The sequence below is a fragment of the Lactuca sativa genome, chromosome 7 (assembly GCF_002870075.4).
Source record: "Lactuca sativa cultivar Salinas chromosome 7, Lsat_Salinas_v11, whole genome shotgun sequence".
Lineage (NCBI taxonomy): Eukaryota > Viridiplantae > Streptophyta > Magnoliopsida > Asterales > Asteraceae > Lactuca > Lactuca sativa.
This window is the reverse complement of record NC_056629.2, coordinates 31,757,628-31,774,949: the sequence shown is the minus strand read 5'-3', so window position 1 is coordinate 31,774,949 and position 17,322 is coordinate 31,757,628. Positions and strand designations below refer to the sequence as shown.

Genomic DNA, 17,322 nt, shown 5'->3' with positions numbered 1-17,322 from the left:
ATCCCCGCCCATTTGATAATAAAAAAAAGAAAAAATAGAATCACATACCCTTTCACTCGCACACACACACACACATTCTCTCTCTCTCTCTCTCTCTCTCTCTCTCTCTCTCTCTCCCTCTCTCTCTGTCGCTCTCTCCTTCTCTCTCTTACATCCCAAACGAAACCACCAACCTCAAATTCATCTTTTCCGACGACTCACCCCACCCTCATCGGCACTTCATACCTCCCTCATTCCTATCGAAAAAACCCCTCATTTCCCTCTTCCTTTCTATGGATTCCTCATAATACCCGATTTGACAGAGGGTTTCTACTCCCCTTGTCGTTCCACGCTTGTTTTCCGGTAAGGATCTCGATCATAGTGCATCCCAATTATTTCTAACAACCATTTCCCCTATTCTCTTATCCATCGTTCTGTCTTCTCCGACGACCGGTCGCTTTTCTCCAAAGGACAGGAGTCCACATCTTTTAATGAACAAATTTTGAGATTTAGGTTTGGTTTTTAAACTGATCTGTAATATATTTTCCTGTTTTTCTAGTTACTGGATAACATAGGTGGCAGATGGAGGGAGAGGATGAAGAGTCTGAACAGATTTTGATGGAGACAGTTGGTTATGGCTAATCCGATTTTCATCTTGATGGTGAGCCATTGCTAATCTCTCCAAATTCACATATATTAACTTTAGGTCACAAGGGGAAATTAAAATGATGTAGGCGACGGATGGAGAGGGAGGAGGATGTTAGTCAATTATGAAGATGGTGGAGAGAGGATGGAGGACATGTAGTCGGTGGTAAAGAAGGAAGACGAAGAAGATGAAGTCGAGTGTGTGTGAGAGAGAGAGGGAGGAAGGTACCGTCGATGGGTGTGGGGTAGGGTGTTTTCTTTTTTCTTTTTTTAATTATTAAAATATATAAGTAAATAAAAAAAATGTGAAAAAGTAATAACAAGGGCATAATAGTCCTTTCATTTTTTTAGGACTAAAACCAAAGAAAAGTTTTGATTTTGGACATTTTATGCAATTTGGAAAGTTTTTGGACCCCATCCAAAGTTTTTGCAAACCACATGGACCAATTTTGTAATTTTGTCTTTGAATCATATGATTTTGGATCAAGAATATGTATTCAACTAAATATAGGTTTTATTAAAAAAAGTATGGATCATTATATATTTTAAACCATAAAAGATATAATTAAGGATTATATAATATTTGAGTCTAAATATTTTAGATCATAACAAATTAAGGATCAAGTTTAATCAAAAGGTTTTTTGAATTATAAATATTTTGAATCATCATATTTTGGATCATATTAACATTTAAAAAAAATTAATATTTTTTATATTTAAAAATAAATATCTCAAAAACTTATTTTTGAAAAATTGTTTTTACAAAATCACTAGTATATTGAGTAGATGTATACCTTAAATTTTTATGATTTTTGGAGATTTTCTTTTTGATTTTTTTTATAAAAATAAATATATATATATATATATATATATATATATATATATATATATATATATATATATATATATATATATATATATATATATATATATATATATATATATATATATATATATATATTTTCAAATTATTATGATTATGGTCATATTTCGCGATGATTGTTACTACTAGATGAGCTATTAATTCTTTTGTAAACCATTTAATAATTCGAGTTAAATTTCTAATATGTAAAATAGTTCGTCGGCTCTCATTTGTAATACGCTTAATTACAGAACAACTCATGACCTAGCTCACTTGGTCCCGCGATTTCATGTTTAAGTTTTAAGATAAAGTATAATATTGATCATAAACGTAGCTTTATTTTGACAGGGATTACTACTTAATACCCAAACCTACCAAAATTAAATGACATGTCTATAAAACCCATCGTGACATAGCTACATGGAACACATCTCGGTCACAATATTTTTCTAATCCTTTGTTTTCATCTCAACAATTGAAAATGAAACATATAACATGGATGACACTTAACCTAGTAATAATAGTGATGTTCTTGTTCCAGGCTGTGGTCACATGCAATGCACGTGCTATGGGGAGTACTCAGAAGCTTAGGGTTCTTGCAGCCAAGTACAATGTTACATCCATTCTGGTTTTCGGTGATTCAAGTGTCGATCCTGGTAACAACAACAATCTTCCAAACACATGGCATAAAGGCAACTTCCTGCCTTACGGGAAAGATTTCAGTCATTCCCTTCCAACGGGAAGGTTCACCAATGGCAGACTATGCACTGATTTCATTGGTAACTTTTAGTATAATTTTCATGTATGAATACTTGTAGCACAAGTTAAATCACCCTTTCACCATGCATTAATTGATGCTTGTTGAAGGTGCCTTCTACTGTAGCTAGGTACATTAATTTGCTGAAGATCATGCTTTGTTGTTTGTTTGTGTGATTGCAGCTGAGGCTTTAGGTTACAGAAACATAATCAAAGCGTATTTGGATCGAAACCTGATGGAAGTAGATCTGTTGCATGGTGTTAGTTTTGCATCAGGTGGTTCTGGTTATGATGATTTCACTGCAAAGGTCACTGTAAGTATAAAATATGTTGCATGGTTATAGCTTCGATTTATTTACGGATATATTTTGGCTATAGTTTTTATTTTAAGAAGTTATATAAAATATGGTCAGATAGCGATGCTCAAAGTTACTCAGAGTATATATAAATTAACGCATATGAAATCTTCTAAATTAGTTTATTAAAATTAAGGTTATGTTTTTAATGATGTAAGTTTATATTTCTATTTAACTTATTAAAATTTTCAAATTAAAAAAAAAATCGACCAAAATTCTTATGGGTCACCAACTCGATCTGACCCAAATTTGGTCAGATTAAAAATAATTTTTCTACTCGTTAATTCAGAGCTTTACATAAATCAATTGAAACACGCCCATGCCACTCATGCATATTAAAGTGGCGCTTTCTTTTACTAAGGTTATTTGGTACATTACCGTAAAAGTTTATTTAAAAATAGATGAAAAGGTAATATTCGATAAACTAACTAAAATATGTAAATGACAAAGGATATTTTAAAGATTCAGTTTTTTTTTTTTTTTTTTTTTTTTTTTTTTTTTTTTTTTATATTATATAATTGAGAAAATGTATATTTGAAAGAATTAAAAGAAAAAAACATAATAAGCTAATTGAAATGTTAGTTCTAAGATTAATTTATATGTTTATTAAATATGACATCTAAAAATGATTGAAAAATAGATTAGCTTATAAGTTAGTCGTAACATATCAAATCTAGTTTATATTTAATAATATCGATTTTGCATTTATTAATTCCAAAATTGTAATTTTAATAATTTTACATGGCAAATTTTCCTAAGCTAAGATGCATATACCATTCTCTTTATGTTAAAGAAAAAGAATGGAACACAAATGGTAAATTTTATTTTCCAAAAATTAGTTATATGGTTAGATTATTTTGAAAATTATAAATATTATATTAATATAAGAACAATTTGTAAGCATCGGAAAAAAATATATGTTTTTTTATGAGAAAATCACAATAAGTTGTTATATATAACAAAATCCTACCAAAGGGCTTCTAGCTCAACGGTATCAGGTATTGTACTCCCTCTTTAGATTGAAGGTGCAAGTCTGGTCGGAAACATATGTTGACTTAGGAGTAGTTCACTACTATCCATAATTAAATGAGAAGTTTTCGGAAACCGTATCCATTATTGAGTCTCTTTACAACCAATTTTGTCTCATTTGATTTGTACTGATTTTGTACCTAACATTTTTTATTCATACATAATAATTTATGTTTTAAATGATTGTACTGTATAATTGTATAAAACATAATTTGTTGTTCATGACAAAAAATTATATACGCATCATCATCCTAATCTAATTGTTATATATATATATATATATATATATATATATATATATATATATATATATATATATATATATATATATATATATATATATATATATATTGAACTTTCCAGACTATATAGTTTTGATTCGTATATATCCAAACTAATCATTCTATCTCGTTTATTATTCTTTCTTAATCACATGACATACTAAACCAATCAAATTTATGTTCTTTTTTTTCACTGTGTCTAAAAACGAAAATCATTAAAAACCATTACCATTTAATTAATCTTACTAAATTTTGAATGAAAGCTAATAGAACAAAAGATAAATGAAGAAATGTAATAACTCAATCAAGTTGATTTTCACAAATCATTCGATATAATTTTTCAATTAAATGACAAAATGTTTGAGTTATATTCGTTAAAAAATATTTATTTTTTATTTTCTTTATAAACTTCAATGATGTTTTGCAATAAAAAGATATATAATTGATCTTTTTCATTTCATAATTTAACTCAAGTCAATGATATTCTATTAAAACAAAATTAAGAGAAAATGAAATTGTATTTGTTTTGTTTAAAACTATGTCATTTAAACGGTTTTATACCTAAACTTAGATGTATAACAGCTAAAATAGAGGGGGAGAGAGAGACAGAGATTCAAAACTGAATTCGCACTACGATTTATTTGAGAAAAAGATATTACAAATACATATAGTATTTAATATAAATGTTTATGGCAAATAAAATATAAAGGATAATGGGCCTGTATTTATTCATTTGGAACTTTTCTTTATCTCAACCGAACAATTTATGAATCACAAACATCTTTTATCATCTATGTCCATATGAAAGAAAATAATAGTGTGAAGTAACACAATAGTTTATAACCCGTGGAAACTAAGGTTATAAAATTAATTAAACTTTCATAATAAAAATATATAATTATTAATCAATTGTTTTAAATAAATGATTTTAAATAAATTATTAATTAAGAGATATATCAAATTTTTAAAGTTATTATAACTTCAAATTTAACATATAATTAGAAAATATAAATGTGAATTTTGAAATGGTTGCCTAATATATTTACATGACATAATATTAATGATGACTTGTATTAGAGTGACATTTGTCACAATGAGATGTAAATTATTCATTTATTAGAATAGGGATATATATATATATATATATATATATATATATATATATATATATATATATATATATATATATATATATATATATATATATATATATATATATATATATATAAGGTTAGGTTCATGTGAGACGGCCTAATTTTGTGGGATCGTGAGACACATTTTTTTATTTTTTATAGTTAATTCAATTTCCGAAAATAATATTTAAAAAAAGAATTTTTGGATTTTTTCATTTATTTTGCATTTTAAAATTATTTTTTAGAATATGTACAGTGTAATAATCTATTAGAATATTTCACGTATTTTTCAAAAAAAAAAGGGGATTTTTTATATTTTTTATATTTAATTCAAGTTCCGAAAATTATATTTAAAAAAAAGAATTTTTAGATTTTTCCATTTATTTTGCATTTTAAAATTATTTTTTAGAATATGTACAGTGTAATATTCTATTAGAATATTTCACGTATTTAAAAAAAAAAAAACGGGATTTTATTTTATATTTTTTTTTAAAATTTTTTTAGTTAATTCAAGTTCCGAAAATAATATTTAAAAAAAGAATTTTTGGATTTTTCCATTTATTTTGCATTTTAAAATTATTTTTTGATTTGGTCTCATGGTCTCACAAAGTTAGAAGGGTCTCAAATGAACATATATATATATATATATATATATATATATATATATATATATATATATATATATATATATATATATATATATATATATATATATATATATATATATATATATTGTGTGTGTGTACGTGGGGAGGAGGGGTTGGGGGGGGGGGGGGGGGGTTGAATGGGTACTTATAAGGTTTTTTGTTAAGGTATGCAAAGAAATAAATAGTTTTATATAGTATATAAGTAGGCAAGTAGCATTTAAGCTATCCCCTGAAGTTCACACTAATTAAGGTTGGTTGCATATTCATGCTGAAATCGAACACACATATCATTATTTTAAGAAATCAAGTACAAATCATGTGTGAACAAACTACTACTACTAATTAGAGTTCATATAAGTCATCAGTTATAAGTTGCTAATAATTTAATCATGATTTTAAGTTGATTCAAGATTATTAAAACTTTGTTACAATATTAATGTGAAGACATTGAAAATAAATTATAATTACCATTTCCATAAAAAAAAATACTGGATTGATGTCAAAATTGATCATTTAATTTTCTCCATGTAGAATGTTATATCTCTTCGAAAACAATTGGAGTACTTTAAGGAGTATAAGATTCGTTTAGGGAAGCTTGTTGGAGAAGAAACTTGTCATAAGATTGTGGAGAATGCTGTGTTCATTTTGAGCACAGGTACAAATGACTTTTTACAAAATTACTACATTGATCCTACTCGATCCCATAGGTTTACCATCGCGCAATACCAACGTTTCTTGATCAATTGCATGGAAACTTCAATAAAGGTAAAACATCAATCTCTTTCTATTTTTAGCATTTGATTAAAGGGAAGGAAAATTTAAGTGTTTGAAAAGAATTGTATAATTTTTTTAGATAGTTACAAGTAAAATGGAGATACAGATTCCTGATATGATGTTTCAGGAAAATATTATGATATACCATGTACATGAATCAAATATCAAATTACATGCTTATTTGTTTTTGTAACACTTATAGTGTTTTCTTCTGTATAATAAAATTATAGGAAATGCATTTACTAGGAGTAAGGAGATTGGCGGTTGTTGGGATGGAGCCATTCGGATGCATGCCTATGATAAAGACATTAAAGAATAGTGTTAAATGCGATGAAAATATGAACCAAGTGGCTCTCTCTTTCAACTTTTTGTTGAAGGCAAAGTTGTCATCACTTGAAGCAACATTACGGATGAGAAGTGTCTTTGTTGACATTTATGGTGTCATTCAAAACACCTTACAAAACCCATTAAAATATGGTAAGTACCTTATTCTACATCTGCAAAGATTCATGCTCTCTGAAACATATGTATAAAAACTTTCATTTTTGTCTAGAAAATACAGGAGAGAACTTAGCTGGACTTGTTTCTACGATCGAGACATAGTAATAATAAATAGAACTATGTTCATCGTGGAATTTTCAATAGTTTGAATTTGAGGTTCCCAGAGTTTATAAACTATAAACTTCAACACTGATAAAATGGAACGTATTTTTAGTGTTTATTAGTGTTTACGAGACTTTTTTTTGTCTGTTTCTAGCTAGCTCCTTTCTAGGCACGGTGCCCTTTTATATAAATTTTTGCCAATTCAAAAGGAAAAGCCAAACACGATAACTAATGATTGAAACGATAAGCGGAATGAAGTTACCTTCATTGGTTTGTCATAGATTATTTTAAGACGTAAAGTTACATATAGTCTTTATATAATTAGATGGTTACAAATCCAAAAAATGGTTTACTAATAAATTAATATTATTTGGAAAAATATCATTAATTACAACTAAATAATGAAGAGTGTTCATAGAACATTATTAAATGCAAATAGATTATATATTTAATCTTAAGACACAATATAATGTTGGTATTATCATACGTATCTCCCCTAATTCATATAAATCATCAAATCATAAGGTACACATTATTATACAGCCAAAGTCACAAAGGTGATCAGGGACGTAGGAATATATAGTAGGTGTTACCGGGATGAATAGATGTTGCCGATACATGAAAAATAGGTAGAAAAAAACTGAAAAATCGAAAAAAAAAAATTCACTACAGCCAGAAAAGTTAGGGGTTGCCGGGTGCCACATTAGGAACCCCTTAAAACTGTCCTTGAAGGTGATACACAAAGCAATATAAGGGATACGTATAGAATTTTCCTATAATATATATCTAGATTAGAGTATAATAATAACACCTAGTTTTTAATAATGTTTAAATAGAAAACATTACACGATTTCTAAGTACAAATAAATTTATATTTATAAATCATCAAGTATCAACAAAAAAATGACATGTAAAATCATCTTGAATTTATTTTTATTAAGTTCAGTACATAGAATCATGAGAAATTTTTAAAGAATGTTTTTGGTCAAAATGAAATTGACAGGTTTTACTGAAGCTGAAAAAGGTTGTTGTGGAGATGGATTAACAGAGTTCGGGACAAGTTTAAAGGGGCTGAGTACATGTGCGAATCATTCGAAATACATTTATTGGGATGCCGTTCATTTTACAGAAAACATGTATTACATCATCGCAGATGAGGCTGTAAAATCTATAATCACAAGTCTTTAATTAGCACCATATATGCTCATATGTCACTGTTACGCGTTTACATCATTGGACACGAGGAAAGAACTTGATTTCCAAGATCATCGCTACATCATTTTCAATTTGGTTTTAGTACTTTATTAATGTAGTACCACATGTTAATTATGTAAGTTCCATTATGTTCTCATTCATCTGTTCATTGTTAAATAAGTTTTCTTGTATCTTATAAGTGGACACTAAGCCCTAGAAAATGTATGATTTTAGTTTTGTGTTTGAACAAATGTATAATTGTTTTTATGTGATTTTTGGTATCTTGTGAAAAATAAGATGTTGCATGAATCTCTTAGATATCATCTACTTCTTTTGAAAGTATTATCGGTTATCATGAAATCTATATGACATCGTTTGTAAAGAAATATTATGATTCAGATGATGAAAAACACAATTTTGACACTTAATTACATATTTGTTGTAACTGTAATGAAAGTACATCAAGAAAATAAATATTTAATATAATTATCAACATCGACTTATTCATCAATGGCCAAATATCGAACATCATGGCATTAGATAAAACCTTAATGGTGATTTATTGATGAACATCACTACAAGAATAAACATCTATAGGGACGAAACCTATAAAGACGACAAAAGTCGTCACTATAGATGATCATATAGGGATGATATATGGGCGCTATAGAGTTGACCAAACACTTTTGAATGTTTATGCTAAAGTGATGACAAATCACCTCTACTTGTAAAGCAGCTTTACCAGGAACAAAAAAAATGTTGGCGGGATTCCAAAAAGCTATAGGGACGACATATTGTCGCAAAAAGAAATTAAATTATATATATATATATATATATATATATATATATATATATAATTTTTTATTTTGTTTAATTAGAATATAGGGTCGACGTCATTCTGTTTAAGGGTATAGGGACGCCAAATCGTCCCTATAGGGGTTTGATGCTCACTGAAATCAGAAATGTATCCCTTTCTCATTAATTGATCACTGCTCCTCCTTTGGCTCTCGCTCTCTCAAGCGGTGATTTTCTTCATGTCGGCCACCACAACGGCGCAACCGCCGGCCTCCATAGTGACCACCATCTTAGTTGCGATGTTGGTTTGACAATTACTTCTCTCGATCACATAGACCCCTTCACCTTTCTCTCTCTTTCAATCACAAGTTTTCTTCTTGCCAACTATCTTAAAGAAGACCAGTTTCCCATCGGCCTTTACTCATACGCTTTCGGCGACCTCATTCCCCTGAGATTACGTGCTTAATTAAGACGAGGAGATTGGGAAAATTACGAGGCTACCTTTGAGGTTTTTCTGATTCATAAGTTTTTTTGGTTTATAAAATGTGCAATTAATATATGATTGTTTCTTGGATTCTAATTTCTCTGATACCGACATGGACGACTTTTGCACCCCATGGTGTCGACTTTAATCTTGTAGTTCACGGCGATGAGAACCTAAACATCAATCCGAAGATACATATGATCAAAGGGACACAACAAGAAATATAACTTTTAGGTTGCGAGCCTGCTAGCATTCCACTAGACTGTCTAGAATAGTCCGTGGTTATCATCTATACTCCGCTAGATGACTGGATCATCTTAAAACATCGAGGCCTTTCATCATTTTTTCACACATCGTCTATTACATCTACCCATGTTTTACCCAACACATTTTGTAGATATAAAATACATATACAGTTTATCATTCAAAACATGTATAAAAATCTTTCATCCAACATAGACAGCAAGTACTCAGACAATATGCACATGTAACACGTAATTTATATAAATTACTTCATATCTATGTGTAAGATGAAAGTAACTATGCACTCACTTGTTAAGGTGGTGATTCTGAACTCAGACAATGTTTCGCTTCTATTAATTTATTTTCTTTCGACGAAACCTGGTATCATTACCACTAAATTTAAGTCTAATATTCATTGTGACTAATTATTAGTCTAGATTCATCATTAACTCAAAGTCTACTTCATGATCTATCAAGGAACAATCAGGTAGGATCATATCGGAGGTAGGGTCCGTTTGGTATATGAAGTATACTGTTTGGAAATCCCACTTTAAACACCCCACTAAATCACAGCCTAGACATCATTCTCGTAAGTAGATCAATCAGTATAACGACTTTGAATCACTGATAAATCTCATCTATAACAATATTATATTTATATATAACCTATTTTTAAAGTATGGTAGGCGTATCGTACTTACAACGGGTTTTTATTAAAAATTGGGTTTCGCTGGAGCAGCGTTTTTGAGCCGAAAAGCTCTTTTCTCGGAGCCTTCAGGAGCTCTGGGCTTCCTTCGGGTGCTAGGGGTTTTCCTAAGGTTTAGAGGGGTTAGGGGGCTAGAGAGAGAAAGTAGTGAGAGAAAGAAGGAATTTTTGTGTGAATGATGAGGTTGTCCTCGGCCTCCTTTTATTGTCGTGAGGCCTCGGAGTACGTTGGGCGTACTTCGGACCTACACTAGGTGTAAGGCTCGCCTCGTACAACACACGTCGGATAAGAGCTCGGACATTGGGCGTCCTCGGATTATGCGGGGTGTATGTGAGGCCAGGTGTCCGAATCCGAAGGCTAAACCGTGATTAGCAAGCGATGACCCTGATCGAGCCACGTCATCAACCCCTCGCAGATTCGCAATTTTTCCTTCCCACCTTCTAATATTCATAATTTTCGCATACGAGCTCCGTTTTCGACGTTCTTTATATCCACACGTAGGCGGGACTGTACTCTACAGCTTTCGTTTAGACTCGGTCGGCTAATTTAGAATTTATTTTTAAAATTATATTTTTAACAGGTCGGGACAGGATTGGTCCGTTAAAAATTCATAACTTTTTTATCCGACGTCCGTTTTCGTTTGTCTTTTTTATCGTTACGCTTCTATTAACGAGGCCTTAGATTCTTTTTTAGGTGTGTCGGTTAAAACTCGATCGATCTAATATTCGAACTTCGGACTGTATACTGCTGACTCGAAACTTAGAAAAATCATAACTTCCTCATACGAAGTCGGACTTGGGCGTTCTTTTTATGTACACTCTCATTTTAACTAACACTACGACTTTCGTTTATATTGCTAAGGCTAAAAATCGCTCTATCGTAAATTCACTATTTAGGTCCGCAGTGTCGTGTCGGTTGTGTCGCGAAACTTCGACATGTCATAACTTATTCGTTATAACTCGGATTTCGACGTTCTTTATATATCCGGAATCCTAGTTTCGACCACTACAACTTTATGTATAGATATCGGGTTTATCTCACACTTTAATTTTGACGCTTATTTTTATCCTTTATTTATTATACTTTTATAATTAAGTATAGAACACATAAATTTACATAATTCACATAATACTCAAATAATTCATCTTTATTATTTCAAAATGAGTTACATTAGTTGACCTACACTATTACATCATCTACTAATGCTTAGCCCAGAAACACGGGCGTTACATTCTTCCGACGATTTCAATGCTTTTCCGTCGACTGGAGGCTCGATTGCATCTTCCATCGACTATTAACCACCGGTGCATTCCACTTCTTCAACCGGAGTGATTCCAGCTCCTCACCGGCGTACCGGCTGCTCCACCGGCGACGTTCTGTTTTTACGACGTACTTCTTCACCGACAAAGGTATGTTCTCCTTTCTGATTTCCACCATTTTTTTGTTTTTGTTTCCGTTTCTTTTTTTTATTTGGTAATTTTACTGCTTTTGGTGGTCTTAAGGATATTTCCCCATTACAACCACCAAGCACTGCCACTACTGCCTGTCTCCGAGGAACTTCCCAATCGCCACTGCCGCTTATCTCCACTGTTTTCAGTTCTAGTTCTACAAACACAACCATAGGTGCATTAATATACTCTATGTATGTATGAATTTGATATATATATATATATATATATATATATATATATATATATATATATATATATATGTGTGTGTGTGTGTGTATGAATTTGATATATGTGTGTATGTGTATTTGAAAATGTGTTTGATTGTAACATATTTTTTTAATGTTAAATAGTTGTTGAATAAACTTGAAGTATTTCACCGTGCACATGTCAATAAACAAGGGGAATTCGTTAACCCGTTAGTTGAAGAACAATATGTAAGTTATTATTACTTAAAAATGAAGTAGAATATTGTTTCTTTGTGTTTGTTTTGAAGTATATTGACAATTTTCGTGAAATGCAGAATGCATTAGCGACAACACATCCAACTGGAATATTTGGCCGGAAAAACACTGGCCGGTCGCACGAATATTATTAGGGACGACACCTTTAGGGATGACGACTATTATTTGCGACGACATGTATTAGAGACCATCTTTAGGGACGACTTTTGAGTATTAGCTACGAGTTATCTGCAGCGACCCAATTGGGACGACTTGTTGTCCCTAATACCTTTAGGGGCATGTTTCTTGACTATTTGCGACGCATTTTGTCGTCCCTAAAGGTGCCTTTTCTTGTTGTGGGATACACAACTCATAATTATTTAAGATATAAAGTACATTCCAAGTCATAGATTTGGCTAATGGAAAACATCATGAAAACCTAGAAGATTTTTTTATTTGCGCTGAACAAAATTAATTAGTGGTTGAAGGCTTTATCTGTTGAGGCTAATGATCAATATTTGGTACATTTGCAAAAAGCCAATGACTGAAAAAAGACGTTCGGTAGATGAAAATATCATGAAAAGTAATGTACCTTTAAGCACAATACAATACATTAGTTGGTGGCTATCAATTGAAGTGAGAACTTGTATTCATATGAGCTGCTAATGTAGACCATCTCAACCTAAGTCTCCCTCTCTCTTTCTCTCTCTCTCTCTCTCTCTCTCTATATATATATATATATATATATATATATATATATATATATATATATATATATATATACACACACTAGTTTATAACCTGTGGAAAACCATGGTTGTTATTTTTATAATTATTGTATAGACAAAAAAATAAAATAAATTATAAACAAAAAAACATAACTTTGATTGTAAGAAAATTAAGTTTTTAAAATAAACATATATTATAAAAAAAATAAGGAATTATAAAAGAAATCTTAACAAAGACTTGTTTGTCATTCATCAACATACCATTTAACTTATCAATTGCACTTTGAGCAGCTACTTCAGTGTCAAATTGCACAATGGCCTATGGAGTCTGTAGCTATCTTGCAGGAAAGAATGTTTCCAAAAGTTGAAACTGTGTCATGTAAGGCTTTGTTGTCAATTGTCTTGTCCAAATTATGTACAAAAAGTCAAACCAAAAATATGTAAAATTATTAATGGAAATATAGAAATTTACCTTGAGAAAGATAAATGCAGTTCCACTTTTCTGAATGCTAGGATCCCTATAAGAATACATGATACGAATCGACTTTCCATTTACTGGAGTAAAGTTTAGCACACCAATAGCCCTTGCAGCTGCAATTAAGTAAACATAAAGTGTAAAATGTAAAATTTTTAATATACAATCAAATAATCTAAATCATACATTGATAGTGAATCAAACATAAGCACTTTGTTGTCATTTGCTTTCATATTTGGCTCAAGGTAAAATTCCATATGTAAAACTAATGAATTCCTTGATTCCAAGAACAGAATGAAGTAGATTTTCAACCATTATAATTGTTACTTTGTGGAGAATAAGTCATCCAAGTTTGCATTTGTTTACCAAATGCTAAAATCATACAATGGTTGTTTTACAAGTGACAAATACATGGTTGAAAATCTAATTCACTCTTATACATAAGAGGTCAAATCCTGATGTTATATACTAAGTTAAGTACATCTTAAGATGTGAAAACGTGAAAAGCTCAAAAAAATTCTATGATTATGCAGTATGCAAGACACCGGGGGTGTAGGATCACACAATTAGAATGGATGACAATTGAGCCTTAAAATATGCTATATACTGGATTTGAAATTACACAGAATGAAAACAAGAGATACAGACATGGAAATCCCAATATACCAAATATGTAATTGATAATAAGAATGTGATATTACACGGTTCCAAATGAGTAAACAAATTATAGATAAGAAAGGACCACCACTACCAGCCATAGTGAAACTTGATTAACAACAATTCCATTGGGTAAAAAAATGCTAAAATTTCAAATTTTTTGGTAAAAACTGCAAAAAGAGCAACATACTCACAATTTGCAAATTTGTGTCCTAAATAAAATAGTTAATTTTATACCAAAATGCACATTTAATTAAAAGAAATCTATTTTCCATTCTTAAATGGTTTTTTTGTTTTAGAATATTTATTACTACATCAACTATGATTTTTACATTGATTTATTGATGTTTTATATTTATATTTCTTTGACCCACTCAAATAGAAGGAGTAATAAAGTATCATCTTACCTTTTGACATTGAAGGTAGTTGTAGCAACCCATGTCTCATGCCTAGCCTTTCAATCCCCGAGACTTTCCATCTGAACAAGCAAAAAAATAAAAAAACAAAGCAAATAAACTTATCATTATCATAAATATGATACTGGAATTGGGGAGAAGGACCAATATTACTTTTATTGCTAAGAAAAAAACAAACCCTGACATAAAATAAACATCAGTCTCTAGTCTATGCAAAATACATAATTGCCCTCGATCGACATCCTCATCATAAAAAATCATCCGGATCAGTCCAATCCAATGGGACAGAAAAATTACAACTTTTTGTTCTATACCAAAAGGTAGGATAGGGACTCACTCTTGACTTATCGTTTGCGCAAAAGACCTAAAGTATCCTTATCTCATAAACAACCATAAAAAGCTTGTCCATTATAACAAACACAATCTATATAAATTACAATTTAAGCCTAACTCACCAGGTTATTGTTACTGTCTTGACTATTTATCTTGTTTATCATTTCTTTTATAGTTACCTCAGAAGGGACATAATAGGCATTTTGTATCTTAACCAAAAATGGCATACATGACCCCAACATCGTCACATGGAAAGTAAAAATTTTATGACCAGAGCACATTTAATGCACAAAAAGTCTAAAAATTTACAGGAGTAAAGAATGTAATCATACATCTATATACTCTCTCCCAATAGCATGAAACTTATAGTCATCACATTTATACATGGAAAGGATGTTGCCACCGGTAAGTCCTACAAAGTCAGCGAATTTTTTCATAATTAAAAACAAAGGACTTTTTTGGTAGATAATGGCTTGAAAGTGTAAAAATGAGCTTAAAGATGATGCTTATTACTCGTGCAAAAGGAGATAGCCAGTCATCTATGTAGCAACAATCATCAATAACCGTTATAATAACAATGCATGTGTCACTACCAATGGTAAGGACCAAATGAATGTCTAGTAACTTTTTTTAAATTATCCAAATTTATCTTCATTAATATGTGTGTTTATCTATCATGCTCTCATCCAATATCATAATTGAGGAGAAACCCGAAAGAAATGAACATTACTTGGAAAAAATTTCAGGAATGAGTTAGGACCCACCTATCATTATCATATCAATTCATATCTATATGTAAAGGAGAATCTAGCATACCTTGCTTATCCATCAAACCTTGTGCTTGTTATAGAATGTCTTCACCTTTGTCCATGTTACACATAAACAATAGAAGATAATAACATAGTAACATTACGATTAAACTGATATATTTGGTTCAAACATTTAATCTAACACGTTGTCTGCACAAAATACAAAATTGATAAGCCCAAGAAAGAAAAGTGCATATGGAGATGGAAAAGTGAAACCAAGTCTACATGATTTTGTACAAAAGAAACAATTATGTAATACAAAACTAAAAATTCCATCAACAAGTAACAGAGATGGCAGTACGTACATGAATTCGACCAAAATTGAGCAGTTGTACAAACTGAGCAATGTTTACGAATAACATATAGTTTGAAGATCCTTATTGACATTATGAAAAATCGCTTTATCCTTCTTTGTTTCAATCAGAACTTTATTCAAAAGGCTATTAAAACCCATCTTTAACAACAAATTCCACACACCTAAAGCTTTTTGTAGAGAGAAAGAATTACAGAAGCAAATGCCTAGAAAGATTGATTCAAATAATACAAATACAAAGCATTCATATTTACCTCTAATGGTTATACACCGATGGAAGAAGGGACGTTAATGAGATTGAAGACATCGAGAACCCTTACTGATGACAGGAGAAGAGCGAGCAACATCGAAAATGAAACACAAAATTTCAGTTTGAGTAAATAGAAAACTAATGAATCAAATTTATAGAAAATGTATAAAAGAAAAATTACGAGAGAAGATTATGTTTTAGGAGAGGAGATGGGGATGATTTTTTTAGGATTTTCCAACAGTTATCGATAGGAGCAAGAGATGTCGGAAGACCTAGTAGGTAACAAATACAAAAACATGGTGTCAATAGTGGCCTGCATGGTTGTGATGAGGGAGGAGAACTGACATTAGGATGAGAGGAAGGGCTTCACAATCGTAATGGGATGGGGGTGCGGGGGGAGATGAGGTTCTAGGAAATCAATAGAAATATATATGCATCAATTTCTTCCTGATTTATTGGGATTGTGAAGAAATATTGCTGATTTTTTGGGATATATTAATTAAAATGCACACGCAACAAATGAAATTGAAAATAGAGAAGCAAAAGGATGACAGGTGGCATAATATTGTTTTAAGAGTTTGACACATTGCATGACACGTGGCAGAAGGATATTAACACGATTTATTTATTAGAAAGGGATATATATATATATATATATATATATATATATATATATATATATATATATATATATATATATATATTAGGTATGAGACTTGTGTAGTACACGAGTTGATTAAAAAAATTAAATATAAATGTATAAACATTAAAAAAAATAAAGTAAAATTTTAAAATAAATACGACGAAAATGATGAATAAGTAAGTAATTCATTAAATACTATTAAAAAGAAAACTATTGACATATCTTAAAGAATTGTCCTCAATCACAATTTTCAAAGACCTTTTTAAATACAAAATTAGATATCTTATTGCTAAATTTATCGACATTGTCAAAATTGATAT

General features: G+C 30.5%; 2 protein-coding genes across 2 annotated transcripts; one reads left to right on the top strand and one right to left on the bottom strand.

The window, feature by feature from the left end:
* Positions 1-1,900: 1,900 nt before the first annotated feature.
* LOC111892038 (GDSL esterase/lipase At5g45950) lies at positions 1,901-8,582 on the top strand. Its single transcript, XM_023888098.3, has 5 exons — positions 1,901-2,265; positions 2,426-2,556; positions 6,220-6,453; positions 6,693-6,939; positions 8,069-8,582. Exons 1-5 carry the CDS (start codon positions 1,968-1,970, stop codon positions 8,251-8,253), a joined length of 1,095 nt encoding a protein of 364 aa, XP_023743866.1. The 5' UTR covers positions 1,901-1,967; the 3' UTR covers positions 8,254-8,582.
* Positions 8,583-13,408: 4,826 nt separating this feature from the next.
* Positions 13,409-15,189, bottom strand: LOC111892026 (uncharacterized). The gene is made up of 4 exons (XM_023888083.1): positions 15,167-15,189; positions 14,646-14,716; positions 13,579-13,697; positions 13,409-13,507 (listed from the first exon to the last, which is right to left on the bottom strand). The coding sequence occupies exons 1-4, from the start codon at positions 15,187-15,189 to the stop codon at positions 13,409-13,411; spliced, it is 312 nt and encodes a 103-aa protein (XP_023743851.1).
* Between the last annotated feature and the right edge of the window lie 2,133 nt (positions 15,190-17,322).